Source organism: Taudactylus pleione, unplaced genomic scaffold (assembly GCF_031769625.1).
Source record: "Taudactylus pleione unplaced genomic scaffold, aTauple2 ptg000040l, whole genome shotgun sequence".
NCBI classification, from domain to species: domain Eukaryota; kingdom Metazoa; phylum Chordata; class Amphibia; order Anura; family Myobatrachidae; genus Taudactylus; species Taudactylus pleione.
Window position 1 is genome coordinate 18,856,721 of NW_028284442.1, and position 17,928 is coordinate 18,874,648.

At 42.8% G+C, this 17,928-nt stretch overlaps 2 protein-coding genes across 3 annotated transcripts in view; one reads left to right on the forward strand and one right to left on the reverse strand.

Moving 5' to 3' along the window:
• PLXNC1 (plexin C1) overlaps window positions 1–8,305 on the forward strand; it is a 171,610-nt gene extending 163,305 nt beyond the window's left edge. The window contains exons 28-31 of the mRNA XM_088454572.1: window positions 231–378; window positions 2,320–2,460; window positions 5,231–5,305; window positions 7,104–8,305. Coding sequence (XP_088310698.1) covers window positions 231–378; window positions 2,320–2,460; window positions 5,231–5,305; window positions 7,104–7,208 — 469 coding nt within the window. The 3' untranslated portion in view covers window positions 7,209–8,305. The remainder of the gene's footprint in view (window positions 1–230; window positions 379–2,319; window positions 2,461–5,230; window positions 5,306–7,103) is intronic.
• Window positions 8,306–11,109: 2,804 nt separating this feature from the next.
• CEP83 (centrosomal protein 83) overlaps window positions 11,110–17,928 on the reverse strand; it is a 60,767-nt gene continuing 53,948 nt past the window's right edge. For both annotated transcript variants that reach the window (XM_088453829.1, XM_088453830.1), the window contains exons 15-16: window positions 13,162–13,348; window positions 11,110–11,483 (exon numbers count right to left, since the gene is read on the reverse strand). In XM_088453829.1, coding sequence (XP_088309955.1) covers window positions 11,277–11,483; window positions 13,162–13,348 — 394 coding nt within the window. In that variant the 3' untranslated portion in view covers window positions 11,110–11,276. The remainder of the gene's footprint in view (window positions 11,484–13,161; window positions 13,349–17,928) is intronic.

The window sequence follows — 17,928 nt, forward strand, 5'->3', positions numbered from 1 at the left end:
CTGTTTTTTTATGAGATTTCCTAAAAAAAAAAAAAAAAATGTTGAGGAACCAGTGAATCCGCAGAGCCACATTCAAAACACTGATGATGCCGAATGACTAAATGCTGTTTAGACTAGAGTAGCATGGTCTATGTTAAATGCTCTCATAATGCAGAACCTAATCTAAGATCAAAGGTCCTGAGTGATGTTTTACTTACATACTAACACTTTTATTCTTTTATTTTAATTAGTCTTCCTCTGCGGTTTTGGGTTAACATACTGAAAAATCCACAATTTGTCCTGGACATTAAAAAGACCCCTCTGTTGGACAGCTGTTTGTCAGTGATTACTCAGGCCTTTATGGATGGATTTTCTCTTGCAGATCAGCAACTAGGAAAGGTACCGTGACATTTCCAAATAATATAAACATAACAAATAAAAATGATGATTACTAACATGGTCTATAATCCATGCAGGGTAGATTCAAAACCATTTCATTTATGGCAATTCTAGCAATTCCCATGAACTGTGTTTTAGTTTATTTGGAAAACTATGGTCAGAAAAATGAAACTGTTTTAAAGAAGTGGAACCATATGTAACTATAAGGTGTCAGGACCATTATAGATTGGTGTGTGTAGAATACACAGGATGCCTGAGAGCTGCAGATTGTGGTTTTCGTGCTTTACTTAAACAAAACTAACTGAAAACATGACCAGCAGTCTCCTTCCTCAACCAGTGGTGGTTTGGGTGATGTAACTTCTTCCAACTACTATGTCATACATGTACATCCCTCCATTCAGCAAGATAAATACACAGGTGTAAGACAATGTGACATAGATACTGAATGTGGAAACAGGGTCGGCTCCAGGGGTCGGAGCACCCTGTGCCGGCCCTTAATAGTGCACCTTAACATAGTGCAGGCGAAGCCGAAAATGGGGACATGGCCTGATTACCATAGGCAACACCCCATGCGTGACATTATTTGGAGGCGTGCCCGCATGGCACGCCTCCAAATAACGTCAGGCTGGGGGGAGCCTCACTAGCTGGGTTTCCCCAGTCCTCTCCCGTTACTGAATGGATACCGCGCGCATGCGCGCTGCATTCATTCTGACTCCGGGTTCCGGCATTGCCACAAAGCTGCGGCGGTGGGGGTCCCCAACCTCCTGATTTGACCACCCACGGGTCACTTCGGCCCACGGGTGGAACAGCGGGACAGTACTGTCCTGCTGAAATCGGGATGTCGGGGAGGGGTGCGCCCTCTATGGGTGGCGCACCTGTTCAACCGCACTGGTCGAACACCCCTAGAGCCGGCCCTGAGTGGTTTAAATACAATAAATAATCCATAGGCCTGAGATGCAGAAATGGAACGGGCTAGGAGACAAAGTCTAGAAATTTTGGATTGGGTCTGGAAGCTTGATAAAACCTGGTGATGAAAAAGGGAGCAAGTGGGGTATGATCATATTGGGATGAATCAGTGTGGTGCATAGGGAAAGGATGTCTTGACCCGGCGAGCGAAGGACTTTCCATCGCTCCGGGTCTCGCACCAAAGGGGGCGTGCTGTCAATGTTGATTGACAGCACGCCCCCTTTGGTGGGCGTTCCGGGGGCGTGCCTGCCAGACGGAGGCGTTCCTATGGGAACGCCTACCGTCTGAAGCCAGCCCCACTGACATCACTAGTGATGTCAGTGGGAGTGATTTTGGCTCTGATAGAGCCAAAATCACTCCTGGCCTTACGGTTGAGAAACCCGACCACAGGGTTTCTCTCGCAAGTCCGATGGTCGCGATGGTCGAGACCATCGCGACCATCTTGTTGGACGCTCGTATATGCTGTGGGTGGTGACCCACAGCTATACGAGCGTCCTGGAGGACGCTCCATTTTAATGGAGGTGGGCCCTGATTCAGAGCGAGCGCTCTGGTCAGAGCGTCCGGCTCTGAATCAGGGCCATGTACCATAGATTAGATCACAGGTTCTCAAACTCAGTCCTCTGGACCCCAAACAGTACATGTTTTCCAGATCTCCTCAAAGAATCACATGTGATATAAATAGCTCCACCTGTGAATCTTTTAAAATGTGTCAGTGAGTAATGACTACACCTGTGCACCTGCTAGGTGACCTGGAAAACATGAACTGTTTGGGGTCCTGAGGGCCGAGTTTGAGAACCACTGGATTAGATTATAAGCAAATTTCTATCAGACTGACAGACTATGGAAACTACATTAAAAAATCTTTAAATACAGATTCACATTTTTTATATGACAATCCCTTTACTGTGAGCACTTGTGCTGAATACAACTTTATTACATCTGATTGATAAAATGTGTTTCTTTCTCCATTCACAGTCTGCTCCAACTAACAAGCTTCTTTATGCAAAAGAAATCCCACAGTATAAAGAGGAGGTGAAAGCTTACTATAAAGAAATCCGAGAAGCAGCTCCATTGTCTTCCACCGAGTTGACTGAGTTTTTGACATTAGAATCAAAGGTAGTTTATTCATTTAAATTATGATATGTACACACTTGCCTCCAAGCAGACCTGTCTTGGTAGATGCAAACCCTTCAGACTAATGAACTTCATATGCAGTAGGAGACTAATTGTATTTTTAGCTATGTCATTCAGACCCGTTCGCGAGCAAAGGACGCTCGCAAACGGGTCGATGTTGCCCCACTGCGCATGACGGAGGGAGCTCCGTCGTGCGCATGCGCGAGACCCGGATAGCTCCGGGTCTCGCACCAAAGGGGGCGTGCTGTCGATGTTGATTGACAGCACGCCCCCTTTGGTGGGCATGACTGCCAGATGGAGGCGTTCCCATGGGAACGCCTACCGTCTGAGTCCGGCCCCACTGACTCTGATAGAGCCAAAATCACTCCTGGGCTTGCGGAAGCGGGATATGGCATTAGGATTTTTTCCCTTTTTTTACCTGTGCTAGCCTTTACAAATCAGAGGACAGCGCCCTGTCCATGATATATGTAGGACTTTTGTTTGTAAATAAATATTGTGTATGTAATTGTATTCACTTATAATATGAGTCTGCGTATCTTTGATGCAGAAATTTATGAATCTTTTAATTGATATTTATTAAAGTTATATTTCAACCATTAAGAGTGCTCTCCTTTTCCCTAGGTCACATGGTGCATTAGGCCTCATTCATAATAGTGCCTATCTGTAGCAGGTGGGCTGCAGTAATGAAAACTTGTTACTGGAGGTGGTAGTTCCACAACTTCATTGGTGTTCAAATGGGGACAGTCTGGAAAATGGAAATAGCACCCCACAATGTGTGCTTGTTTTGTGGGATACAGAAGCTGTACTAGTATATTTGTTTTGTGGGACACATTAGCTGTACTAGTGTATTTGTTTTGTGGGACACATTAGCTGTACTAGTGTATTTGTTTTGTGTGACACAGATGCTGTACTAGTGTATTTGTTTTGTGGGACACATTAGCTGTACTAGTGTATTTGTTTTGTGGGACACATTAGCTGTACTAGTGTATTTGTTTTGTGGGACACATTAGCTGTACTAGTGTATTTGTTTTGTGGGACACTGATGCTGTACTAGTGTATTTGTTTTGTGGGACACAGATGCTGTACTAGTGTACTTGTTTTGTGGGACACTGATGCTGTACTAGTGTATTTGTTTTGTGGGACACATTAGCTGTACTAGTGTATTTGTTTTGTGGGACACAGATGCTGTACTAGTGTATTTGTTTTGTGGGACACTGATGCTGTACTAGTGTACTTGTTTTGTGGGACACATTAGCTGTACTAGTGTATTTGTTTTGTGGGACACATTAGCTGTACTAGTGTATTTGTTTTGTGGGACACAATAGCTGTACTAGTGTATTTGTTTTGTGGGACACATTAGCTGTACTAGTGTATTTGTTTTGTGGGACACAGATGCTGTACTAGTGTATTTGTTTTGTGGGACACAGATGCTGTACTAGTGTATTTGTTTTGTGGGACACATTAGCTGTACTAGTGTATTTGTTTTGTGGGACACTGATGCTGTACTAGTGTACTTGTTTTGTGGGACACATTAGCTGTACTAGTGTATTTGTTTTGTGGGACACTGATGCTGTACTAGTGTATTTGTTTTGTGTGACACATTAGCTGTACTAGTGTATTTGTTTTGTGGGACACATTAGCTGTACTAGTGTATTTGTTTTGTGGGACACATTAGCTGTACTAGTGTATTTGTTTTGTGGGACACTGATGCTGTACTAGTGTATTTGTTTTGTGGGACACAGATGCTGTACTAGTGTACTTGTTTTGTGGGACACTGATGCTGTACTAGTGTATTTGTTTTGTGGGACACATTAGCTGTACTAGTGTATTTGTTTTGTGGGACACAGATGCTGTACTAGTGTATTTGTTTTGTGGGACACTGATGCTGTACTAGTGTACTTGTTTTGTGGGACACATTAGCTGTACTAGTGTATTTGTTTTGTGGGACACATTAGCTGTACTAGTGTATTTGTTTTGTGGGACACAATAGCTGTACTAGTGTATTTGTTTTGTGGGACACATTAGCTGTACTAGTGTATTTGTTTTGTGGGACACAGATGCTGTACTAGTGTATTTGTTTTGTGGGACACTGATGCTGTACTAGTGTACTTGTTTTGTGGGACACATTAGCTGTACTAGTGTATTTGTTTTGTGGGACACAGATGCTGTACTAGTGTACTTGTTTTGTGGGACACATTAGCTGTACTAGTGTATTTGTTTTGTGGGACACTGATGCTGTACTAGTGTATTTGTTTTGTGGGACACATTAGCTGTACTAGTGTACTTGTTTTGTGGGACACATTAGCTGTACTAGTGTACTTGTTTTGTGGGACACATTAGCTGTACTAGTGTATTTGTTTTGTGGGACACATTAGCTGTACTAGTGTACTTGTTTTGTGGGACACATTAGCTGTACTAGTGTATTTGTTTTGTGGGACACAGATGCTGTACTAGTGTACTTGTTTTGTGGGACACAGATGCTGTACTAGTGTATTTGTTTTGTGGGACACTGATGCTGTACTAGTGTACTTGTTTTGTGGGACACATTAGCTGTACTAGTGTACTTGTTTTGTGGGACACATTAGCTGTACTAGTGTACTTGTTTTGTGGGACACATTAGCTGTACTAGTGTATTTGTTTTGTGGGACACATTAGCTGTACTAGTGTACTTGTTTTGTGGGACACATTAGCTGTACTAGTGTATTTGTTTTGTGGGACACAGATGCTGTACTGATATTTTTTTACTTTTTAGAAACATGAACATGAATTTAAAGAAGATGTAGCTATGCTGGAACTCTACAAGTACATTGAAAAATATTATAATGTGGTATGTAGATAACTGGAATCATATTTAAATTGTACACCTAGTAACATTGAATTTTCCAAATGTGAATCGAGTGACTGCATGAACCTAAAGAACTCTCTAAAATGTTTTCCTTTTTTTTTTTATTAACTTTTATTTAAATGTTTTAACTTTATTTGGTTGATTGATTAAATCTCCTCATCTTAATTTTGTACTGGCACTAATAACATTAACACTGCCAAATCACAAAGGCTTCTAAATTATACATCCATACAATGATTCTGAGCTCATTGCACGCATTGGAAATGACCGCTATCCTAAGGATGAGCTGTTTAGATAGATTGTTAGCAAAAGCAAATAAAAACACAAAAAAGGGACATGACCACATAAGGGTCAATCCAATTAGCCGCCAAGGGTGCAAGTTGCCGTTGCAACGTCGTTAAAACACCGGAAACGGCCCCTCGCACCCCGCTCTGAGTCCGAATTCGCAGAAATTTGCTCGCAGTCCTATGGGGCTGCAAACAAAATTCCGCGAAGGCAGGCTGCCGTAAAGTGCGGTCATTGCCGCAATGACTCACGCTGGCGAGATCATCGCGGTTAATAGGCTCAACCCCTTAGGGCTTGATTTAAAGTTGTACGCAAACCCGATAGCTAGTGTACAACTCTGATGGTGGGCAGTCAGAATCTGTATTGCGCATGTGCCGATCTGTGTCTGTGCAGGGCCGGATTAAGGCTTGTGTGGGCCCTGGGGCAACTAAGTTGTGGGGGCCCCCACCAAGACACACAAAGCCTACCCCTAACCCTCCTGATTACTTACCTTCTGGCTCTGTGTTGGGAATGCAGCAGCACAGTCATAGAGCGCAGAGTGGCTCCTGAAGCCCGACATCAGCGATCAGCGTCACGTACGTGATGTGTCACGTGATGTTGATGAGGGGACTCTGGAGCCATTCTGCGCTCTATGCAGCAGCACTAACTGTGCTGTTGCATTCAGAACACAGCTCAGCCCCCATCCGGGAACAGGGTCCACATACACATACTGTATATACATATAAACACATATTTACACACACTGTATATACACAAACACATACATGCACATATATACACAAATACACAAACATATACATACACAAAAATACATACACATCTATAAACAATAAAAACAGTATAGATACATGTACATTTTATGCAGCTGCTGTTCCCTTCATTAGGCCCCGCCCCCTCACGCCAAAATCCCGCGATTCGGACCCACTTCGGCCACAATAGCTGCAGGGGAAGTAGCTCCGTCAGTGTGCGCTACTGGTGGGGGCCCCACCGGACGATCGCCCCCCCCCCCCTTAATCCGACCCGGTGTCTGCGAGATCGCATGCAGTGCCCCCTAAGCCACGGCATGGTTGACATGCTGTGGACGTTTGGGGGGCAGGGAAGGGGAGGCGACAGCCAGCATCCCAGGGAATGGGGGCATGTCGGCCTCATTTTTTGGACACGCCACGCCCAGTGTCTGCGACTTCTGATGCAGCTTCATTGGCCCCAGCCAAACACAGGCTATCCTGAGTATGCTGAGGTGATCCAATGAATGCATCCTCAGATGCAGCAGATCACAGAAGCCAGTAAAGCAGAAGTTGACAATGAGGATTTCCCAATGTAAAAAGTATAAATTTAATTTGTATACTCTCTCGATGGAATATGCTAGTTGCTAAGCAGTAATGGTCTTCAATATACAATAATAAATCAATACAAAGCATCACAAATGTCATGGAGCTAGAATAAGTTAATTATTTAATACTTAAAATCTATTTTTTCCCATTGAAATCTTTTACAGATTATAACCACCCTAGAGAAGGAGACAGGTTTTGACACTGAACTGAAGCACTTGTTGCAGCTCAAAAAATTAATTGCTGATAGGAAGAAGTGTACATGGGAATAAGTCCATACACCCCGGATTCCCAGAGACTCTTCTCAGACATGCTCATAGATATTGTGGAAGTGGTAACGTCGGCTGTTTAAATTCAACTTGTATCATCACTTTTTAACATGAAACAAAATAAGTTCCGTTTTCCTGGAATCCCTACTAAGCCTAAAAAATGATTACATTTACAAAGTATAAAGCACCATTCCTCAGCTAAGTAGCATTTGGACTGCCACTCAGCCAGTGTAATTCTCTAATAATATTTACACCTTCATAGTGGTAATGTCTCCCTTAAAGACTACATGGATTCACATCAGAGCTAACATAACAGCTGGTCACAGCGCCCCACAAGTGTACCAGGTCCCATAGGTAACCAGCAGTCACTAATTATGCCCCAGCTCTGCAGTGATTGTGCCATCACATGTTATACAATCAAAGCATTAACAAACGTGTAAGCAAATTTTTGCACTGCTCCATTGATAAATGTATGTATGTATGTATGTATGTATGTATGTATGTATGTATGTATGTAATGACAAGTTCCTCCTTGTGATTCTTCTATTAACTCAGATTCTCATAGATACAGTATATAGCCTGGACATCATCCTCGTAATCAGTTTTATGGAGTAAATAACATCTACTCATTACAAGCTCTGCAAGTAATGTGTAGCTGCTACAAATACAGCAGCAGTCTTAGTGCCAATAGGCTCCTATGACAGTTTTATTGCATTTTATTTGTCACTCCTTGTTTCCTATTGGTTGTATAGACAAAAAACACAGATACCCATATGACATGGCCTTTTGTCCAATTTAAATATGACAAAATCTCGGACCGACTACTTGATTTCATTGGCAAATGCACATCTTCAGCATGTAAGGTTGCAACCTGCTTAGCAAACCAGTAAAACTATTAGGATGACACTGTGTAAAAGATTAGATGGAGGGGCTGTGGTGCTTTTAGGAAAACTAATTCTTATATGGATATGTTCATTGTTACAATGAACATATCCATATAAGTAGCACCTACAATTGTATATTTCATGCTCTCATTATGTTTTGGAACATAAAATACTTGGAAATATTAAAATGATACCTACGTTATTTTAAAATGCTTACTGTACATTTTAACTTCATAAAGATGTTTCAATAAATGTTAACATAAACATGGTTTAGTCTTTTACATTGTGCTTGCAATCACTAAGACAAGGCACATTCATAAACTATTAAGATGGACACTAATATTTTGCCCAAAGACTAGGCCGATTCAGATCGAACAAAACAATCCCGAAAAGCTGCCAATATACGCCATACACACTATCCGATAATCGTTTAGGTCCAAACAATCCTTTTGATTCCAGATAGTCCCATCTCCATAGGGGAATGCTAATTAATTAGCAGACATCGGCCAAGGTCCTTATATACTGCACTTTCTGAATGATACCTAAATGACAAAGCACGTGCTGCACTCACTTTATCGGGAGCCGATCAGACTGGTTTTTGACCAACCACCTGGCGTTGCATATACACCACACAATTATCAGCTGTGTCTCAGATATACTATATCGGGCCAAGAATCGCATAGTGTGTACCTAGCCTTACGCCAATCCACATTACAAATTGCTTTTCTTATTATTATGTACTATTAGGTCCATGTAACCAGGTTAGTGACACCAGATCCCAAGCAGTGTGTTAGTGGCGGAACCTCAGAAGAAGGTTCTACCATCCATTATTTCTGAAATATACCAAATGGGGAACCGAAGACATTTTTTAAAGATTGTTTTTGTACATTATTTTTTTCCCCCGGTATGAACATATGGTAACCAGTTTGTTACCGATACAAGTACTTTGTTGCCCACAATCAATTTTCGAAGTATGGATATTCCAAATTACCCAGTCAGCCATCAAAGTATTTGCCAAGTGTTGAGGTAAAATAGATATATAGGACATTACAAAATTCTTGGATCTTAGGGCAATACCACAAACAATGAAAAAGTTCTCCTTACAGCAGATGGAACTGTAGTAGTTACCGTCTGCTGTTGTATGTTAAAAAAATTATCTTTGGTATGAAAAACTGTAGAGGTTTGGAAATGTATTTCTCTATACAAACTAGACACAGATTGCTTTTGCCATTGTTGTGTGTACTTGTAAAATGTGTATAAAGTCTACATGCAGGAACAATAATTTCCATTTTGCCATACACCATTATGTTGGTAGGGTCTAATTGTATGCTTTGACTTGTGTGCAAATAAATTAGAGTTGAGGAGGGCATTGAGGTAGAAGGCACCAGGGCAAAAAAATCCAGGCTTTTTTTTCTATCAATTTACCACCTTCCAAGGCCTTGAGTTTACTATACGCCAAATAGACAGTATTATAATGGCCATCTAAAAATATTTGGAGCGATTAAGACAAGCATACAGGGATAACATTTCAGCATTTTATGGATACCTGTAACCCAGTGGCGTCCCTCCCCGCGTTGTCGCCTGGTGAAATGGGCTCACGTACTTGGGAGTATGAGACACCACATCATGCCTCAGTTATCAGCAGGTACACTTCACAGGTTTACCATACACTAGCAGGGCTATTTAAAATGTGTACTAGAGAACTCCCAAAACACAGTAACTGCAGTACCCTCCCTCGATTCTAGGTTGTGCCGCTTCTGTAACTCTTTGGAAGGTAATCTGAACAAATTTGTTTATAAATATATATTTAAATCAGCAACACCAGCAAAGGTCATTAAAGCTATGTCCTGGCTTTTCATAGAATCTGCTGGCTTGCTCAAGTGGAACACGTTCAATGAAACCAAGAAAGGTATATGTATGTTATAATTCAAGGTATAGCATATGTTCTAGGGACCAGAAGATTGACAGAGTTTTAATCTCCCCAAGAATGCAAAGGTCTGTGTAGAGTATATATAGAAATATGTTAGAAGTGAACTTTGGGCACCTAACCCACCTTCCGTAGCCATCATCAAAAAATAGTATTATCACTATATATTCGGTAGTATTTGAGGGTAAGTAATATTTGACAATTCAATTGCACTGGTGTCATACAGGTGTATACAAACACATTGAAAGAATACTTCCCAACTGTAATGCTTTGTAATTTCAGTATATGCCAATCGGTCTCAGCCGATGAGGACCTGGTTTATATGTAAAACGAAAATATACAAAATATGGTGTGGTATTTCAATACAGATTATTCCAACGTTTTACAATAAAAATAGTGCATCTAGCGGAATACACTATATACATACTTTATTAAAAAATAGCACAAAACGTACACATTAGTGCAACTGACCCGATGCACACTCCATATATGTAAATTAAAATATCATTCAGAAACACAGGCTTTTAGCTCCTGGTAATTCCACAATTTTTCAAAATTAGAAGTCCCTCTTATAAGGGCCCAGTAGAGTTCATCCGGAGGCCTCCACCTTTATTTCTACGGGCCCTTATAAGAGGGACTTCTAGTAATTCCCCATTTCTGCTTAAAATAGGAGCTAAAAGCCTTCTATGTTTCTGAATATTTTCATTTACATATGTGGAGTGTGCACTGGGTCAGTTGCACTAATGTGTATGTTTTGTGAAATTTTGTATAATGTATTTATGTGTATATGGTGTATTGCTCTAGATTGCACTATTTTTATTGTAAAATGTTAGATTTATTATTCTATGTATTGAAATACCACACCATATTTTGTATAATATATTTGTTTTACATATAAACCGGATCATCATCGGCTGAGACCGATTGGCATATACTGAAATTACAAAGCATTACAGTTGGGAAGTATTTATTCTGTGTTTGTGTACACCTGTATGACACCAGCGCACTTGAATTGTCAAATATTACTTATCACTGTGTAGAGGATAGAATACAGAGCTACAGTATATAGAAATTAATACGCAAGTTGTTTTTGTCAAATTATAGCTTTATTGGGTAATCTAAATTGCCTAGAATCATTGTTTTAATCTTGTTTAGTGCATAACATAATAAATACCTTATTGTGGTTAAGTTTGTATTAGACATTGACAAAAAAAAATCACAAAATCTAATAAAAATATTGGATTAAAAAAAATAAATAAATCAGTGCACAATTGTCTGTAAACTAGATTCAGCTGTTTGACTAATCTCCTCTTCCTCTGTACTCCTGCGCTGATGCCCAGAGCCATTGGTCTCCATCCTGCTGCGCTCTGTAGGAGGACCAAGTTCTTCCAGTTGTTTCCTCTGTGTCATTTCCAATTCCTCAAGTCGCTTTTGAAGCATGGAAAGTTCTCTTTGGTGTTGTTGCTCCTAGAAAATGTGCACAAAAAACATATATCTTAAAGTCTATAAAAAGGAAAAATATGCTCTCCTAGGGGCATATTTACTAAAGTGTGGGTTTTTAGAATTGGAGATGTTGCCCATAGCAACCAGTTTCTACTTAACATTTAACTAGCATCTTCTCGAAGATAATAGATAGAATCTGATAGGTTGCTATGGGCAACATCTCCACTTCTAAAAACTCACTTTAGTAAATATACCCCATAGAATCTTATTTGTAGCACAATAGAAATATTTTGCCCAAGTGATATGGTCTTAATTAATTGCTTGCCATGGCTTTATAACAGTGAATTTTATTAGGAGAAAAAATTAAGAGTGATGTGATATCTACAACAAAGTAGTGCAGTGGCTACAGGCAGTCTGGTACAATGATTATTATGCAATTAAACCAATTCCCAAACTCAGTCTTCAAGTCATCCTAAAGCTGGCCACACATCTAAAGATTATCTGTCCAACCAGCCAACTAGTTAATTTAACAAACTTGTCTGAACGACCAGTTTCATCGGTTTTCTGGCACTTAGGAGCAAATTGCTGATCATCAGTAACTCCCATACGTTACCAGATTTTGATTCCAACCAATCAACTAGTTGGATGGTTGGACAGATAATCTTTAGATGTGTGGCCAGCTTAAAGGGGGCATCCACTAGACGATTTTAGCAGGCGATTGAACGATAACGACGTCGTTACCGTTCAATCGTTTAAAAATTGTTTATAAATCATGCAGTGTTTGGTCGTTAACGATCAACGATGCGCGCTCCTGCTGGTCGTTTGATCGTCTCGTCAGTCGACTGAACATGCAGGTCAATTTCACTTGATCTATTCAAGATAGTTTGCAAATCGTTCAGACTGAAAGATAAAATTTCAAAGGGAAAAAATTAAGGGAAAATAGTTTAGAGATTGGACAGGTAGTAGATCGTCTAGTGGATGTGCCCCTTAACAGTCCAGGTTTTAAAGGATATCCATGCTTGGCCATAGGTGACTTAATTAGTACCTCAGATAATTTGATTAACCACCTGTGCTCATCCATGGCTCTCTCTAAAACCTGAACTGTTGGTGTGCCTTGAGGACCACATATGGGAACCTCTGGGTAATGCAGATATATATATATATATATATATACACATACATACACACACACACACACACACACAATCTATATAGATAGATCTATATCTATCCACACACGACATAGAAGGCGGCACTCACAGGTCTTTGAACCAAATAATCCACTACATGTATGCCTTGTATATTGGTGTGTTCTTGATAAAAGTCTATGGGACTGAAACGTTGAACGAGACGTGACACAGTTGACAGAAGGCGGCACTCGCAAGTCTTTGATCCAAAGAATCCACTCTATTTCATTTGTGCATTTGGGTGAGATACAAAACTTCTAGGGTGGCACCAGGGCAAGTATAAACTTATTACCAGTGGAGTGCCAGGATTATATATTTACACAGGCAAAGATTCCAAAGCAACTCAAACAATTGAGTAATGTACATCAATCTTTAGAACCAACAATCTTGCGTATTATTGCATGAAGTATTATTTCAGTAGTACCATAAAGTATGTACGTATGCCATTGATAAGACTAAAAGTATGAAGCCCTTCAAGCTAAGTATCTGAAAAGAAGAAAAAAAAAAAAGTTTACCTGAGCATTGTGGAAAGAAAATTCTGCGTCTGGGAGCATTGTGGATGACAAATAACCAACTGGATTCAAGAACCCAGATGTTGCAATATTTGGTCCAAGTATTAAACTGCGAAACTCATTGTGTCTGCGCTGAAGATCCTTTAGCCTTTTCTGAAGACGTACATGTTCTTCCTGTGGAATGTTCTGTCTAAAAGTAGACATAAATAGAGGGGCATTTAATAAATGTAGCCGATAGGTCTTCGTTCTAGAAAACATTTCAGATATAAAAGGACACCTTAAATACCCCCTAAAACACACATCAGAATAGGAGAATTTTATCAAAGCTTGGAAAGAGATAAAAGTGTGAGATAAAGTACCGACCAATCAGACTGTAAAATGTATGTTAGAAGCTGATTGGTTAGCATATTATTGGGGGGGGGGGGGGGGAATTCATTTAGCCCCAATAATTTGTCAGGGGTGAAAAAAATATGGTAACCTCGGGCTTTAACACCTGGGGCTATTCAACTACAGCCTTTTTTCTCACCTGATAATTTATCTATTAACACGTGCACCCGATACAGCAGGCATGGGGAACCTCAGGCCCGGGGACCGTATAAGGTCCTCGGAATCATTTGGTGTGGCCCTCTGAGCTTTTTTTCTGCTAGCCTCATCTGGCTAGCAGGTGCCTAGAATGACACCCTGCAGCCAGAATCTATGCAGCTTCAGTCTGTCACACCGCTACCCATACAGCTCCCCGGAGCATCCTCGGGATGCTCCCGGCATTGTTGTAATCACCGGCGAGTACGGCCCAGCCCCCTTGTAATGTTACATGGCCTGCACCAGGCCCGCGAATAATGGCCCTCGTCAGAACAAAGTCTCCCCACCCCTGCGATTCAGGCACATCGTTTTGTGTGTACCCGCTAGGTCGCTGAGTATGCACTTTCCTGCGGGTCGTCAGTGACATCCTCCGTCGCACTACATGCAGGGCTGATGGGGGATGTAGTTAGCGAGGGCCATGCTGGCCCCCCCTCTGTCGCTGCCTGCATCGGCAAGTGTGTATGCACTTGGCAATGCCGGCTCCCCCCACCGTATGCACTTGGTGACGCCGGCTCCCGTCGCTGCTGATGTTAGGCTGGGTACACATCAGTTGGCGGCAGAGGGAATATGCGCACATGACACACTAACATATCTAGTTGGATGCACAGTAATTCTGTCTGGAACCTGCTAACCAAAGTCAGAATAAGCTGGTTGAATTATTAGCCTGATTCATCTAGCTATTGGTTGCTTAACTGCTGGCCACTCTTCCAACTGCACATCATAGAGTACCAGCAAACTCTTTGTTTTGCTAAGACAAGACATACAGTTTTAGAGCACAATCATCTAAATACGAATGCCATCTCTGATCCACAATGGATCTAGTAAAAGATGGCTTTATTTTTTTGGTTGTACTGGAAAGAAACATCACTTTAGGCTGAATCGTATATAAACACTGCCCTATGCATATGAAAAATGAATTAAGCCGAAGCACAATAGATTACCAAGATCCAAGACTTGTCAAATGGAAGCAATAGCCAAAAGGAGAAGTCACTTTCCATGTTTCCATTTCAAACCAACAGTCTCCAGAAGTACAAACAGAGCTTCTGGAAGTGCTGAGAGAATTACATTAAGGGTCCGCAGTGATGTAGGAGGGTTACACAGAGGCTGGATGTGCAACATACTCTGCTAAAAACCTAATGTCCGGAATTGAGGCTAAATTACCTCTGAAAAAAAATGGATAACTTTGTTTTTTTTTTTTAAAATGGAGTTCGAGCCCATAATCAAATAAAGAGTGAAAGAATGATTCAGAGATGCACGGAATTGCAGAGCCACACACAAGCGGCTGTGCAATTCCGCCCTTCTAAAATTCATATGCAGCAGGATGTGTCTGTAGGAAACAGACACCTCCTTGCTGCATCTCTGCGACAGAGGTCGCAGCCTGAGAATCACCATCACAATCAATGGTTGCGATGGTTGCCCCTTTAGCCAGGCTGCAGTAGCTGAAGCTCACCGCAGCCTGGCAGCTTGAGAAGCCAGGAAATTTACGCAAACCCTGGCCTTGTCCCTCCCAGAAAACAGGCGACAAACCCACGTTTCCGGCAACGCTGCCTAGGAATGCCCCTGCTCCTTCCGGTCAGAAAAGAAGGAGCCTTGGAGGATAAAAACCCAAGAGGAGAAAAGCTTTAAAAAAAAAAAAAAAAAAAGTCTAAAAAGACGGGGGAGGGGGGGGTGCATGGCCTGGCTGCCATTGGGAGAAGCTGCGTCTCTGGTGAGCTTCCGGGGGAATCCTCTTTCTGGCAGTACCGTGGGTCTGTGGGGCGCCAACCTCACTTTTCCTACAAAAGTGGGGATTGGGGGACTAGGTCAGTGGAGCCAGGGTCCACCTCCTGTGGTCCTGCAGGTTGTGCCTTGTCCGCCCATCTGAAGCCCTGGTCTCAATTTCTGGCGGGCTCTGGTGGAGGGGATCTGGAGTGATGTTTCCCGGCGCTCTTACTGTTCAGCCAGAAAGCCCGAAGCCCCTTCCGCTTACACTGTCAGTGTCTGCAAGTGCAGCCGCATAAGCCTGCAGAACTAGCGATGACTCACCCATCACTGCTGCCTTCGACTCTGCTGCTGGCCCAGCATAGTGTCCTGTGGGCTCTCCTCCCCAGTGGCCTGCACCGGGTGTCACCCTTCAAGGGGGTGACACCAAAAAGAGCAGCTCACACATCCGCGGCCCGCACCCCATCCACAGACACGTCCGCTACCAGTACACTCCAGCCAACCCCAAACGGGATGGCCCTGCACGGCGCCGCGGGCCAGTTCATTCTCTCACAGCGGCCGGCGTCCACAGCCACACAGCATCTCTGTGCCTGTGTGTGGCTCTGGACGCAGGCCGCGGTGACGTCCTGACGCACGCGACACGCCGGCTCCGCTTGTGGTTCTGGGAGGGAGAAGGAGGTGCGCGCCCAGACACCCCAAGTGCAAGCCAGCCTGGACATCGTGAAGAGAGATAAGTAGTACTGCACAGGGGAGAGGGCACAGCATAAGGTGCATTACTGGGGGCGTTCTGGGGCCACTGCATAGGGGCACTACTGGGGATACTGTAAAGGGGGGCACAGTATAAGGGCACAGCATAAGGAGCAGTACTGTCTGGCGCACTGCATAAGGGGAGCTCCTGGTGGTATTGTATAAGGGGCACTGCATTAGAACACTACTGGGGGTACTGTATAAGGGATGTTACTGTATAAGGGACACTACTGGGGGCACAGCGTAAGGGGCTCCAATACAATACTTTTCACTATGGGCTTCTCCCACCCTTCAGAGTCCAGGGAGGTCCACAGATACTCCCTCCTCCTTCCTGATAGGTGGGTTGGTACCTCATACTTTCTTTGTTAATTATCTGCACTAAAGCTTTTTAGGTGTCTGTGGTTGCAACGTTTCTCCACAGTTGCCTCCTTACGCCGATAGATTTGGTCCTGGGCCTAGTGGCGAAACTGATTTAGGTTTAGTAATGTCCTGGGGGGGGACTTAGGGTTAGGCACCTCCCCCAGGGAGGGTTAGGTTTAGGCACTACCGCAGAAGTTTTAGGGTTACGCACTACCAAGGGAGAGGGGGGGGGGGGGGGGAAGAGGGGATGGTTAAGATACTTACCTTCCTTCATCGTGATCTCCTCCTGTCAGGCTTCCGCGGTCGGTCGGCTAAAAACAGAAGCCGGTATTTCATTCCCATTCCGATGCTGGGGGGCAATTTCAACTGGTCCCTAGATCCTACTCTAGACTCATCCAAGATCACCTAGATATTCGAATAAACTCAATCGTTGAGACAAACGTTCCTTACATGATCATCAATTGGTTGATATATGGCGTATACATCACCCCACGATGCGGGATTACTCCTACTCGCACCCACAAAAGTTTTACACTAGACTCAATATCTTTCTATCTCACAAGTTTCTGCATTTAGCAATAGATACCACAATAGGCAATATTTCTTGGTCAGACCATGCCTCTATCTAGTTTAAGATTAGGTTGCCCTCACCTAGCCACAAGACTTATTCTTGGCGTTTAAATGACATGTTGCTTCAGGGCCTGATTCAGCAAGGAACACAAAGGAGAGAACGCACACACCAGTCTGCGAGAATATGCTAATCAATGCATACACACGGAGACAGCAGCACAAGATGCAGACGCCCAGCCCTATATTAAGCCCCCCATCTCGCTTTACTCAAAGTCTGATCAGTACGCAAGATAGCGTAAACATCGTGACATCAAGAACCATCGACCACATTTGCATAATAGTGGATGACCAGACCTCACGCAGGGTCTTGGCAACTTCCTATGCTTGCCTAATCAGGCCCTCAGTCTGTAGACGACAAATTCAGGAAGCTATTGAAGATTACATTGCCTCAAACGACCTCCTTGATACGTAAAAGGTATCAATTTGGAAAGCACACAAATGTGTCCTGCGTGGGAAACTTATTCAGCTCGGGGCACATTTAAAAAAGCAGCGGCTAGCAGAGAGGAAGGCTTTATTGCGGAAGATACAGACCCTAGAACTTGTGCACAAGTCTTCCCTATTTGCGGAGACCCTTCAGTCTCATATAGATGCTCGCAAGGCCCTTAATGTTCTTATGTCTGAAAATTAAATTAGATGCACGGAAATGTCGTAGTCGTTATTTTCTTTGGGGAAATAAACCCAGCACGACGCCCAACTTACCTTCGTTCGGTATGCCGGGCATCGGTATTTTGGCGGGTGGATAATGATAGGCGT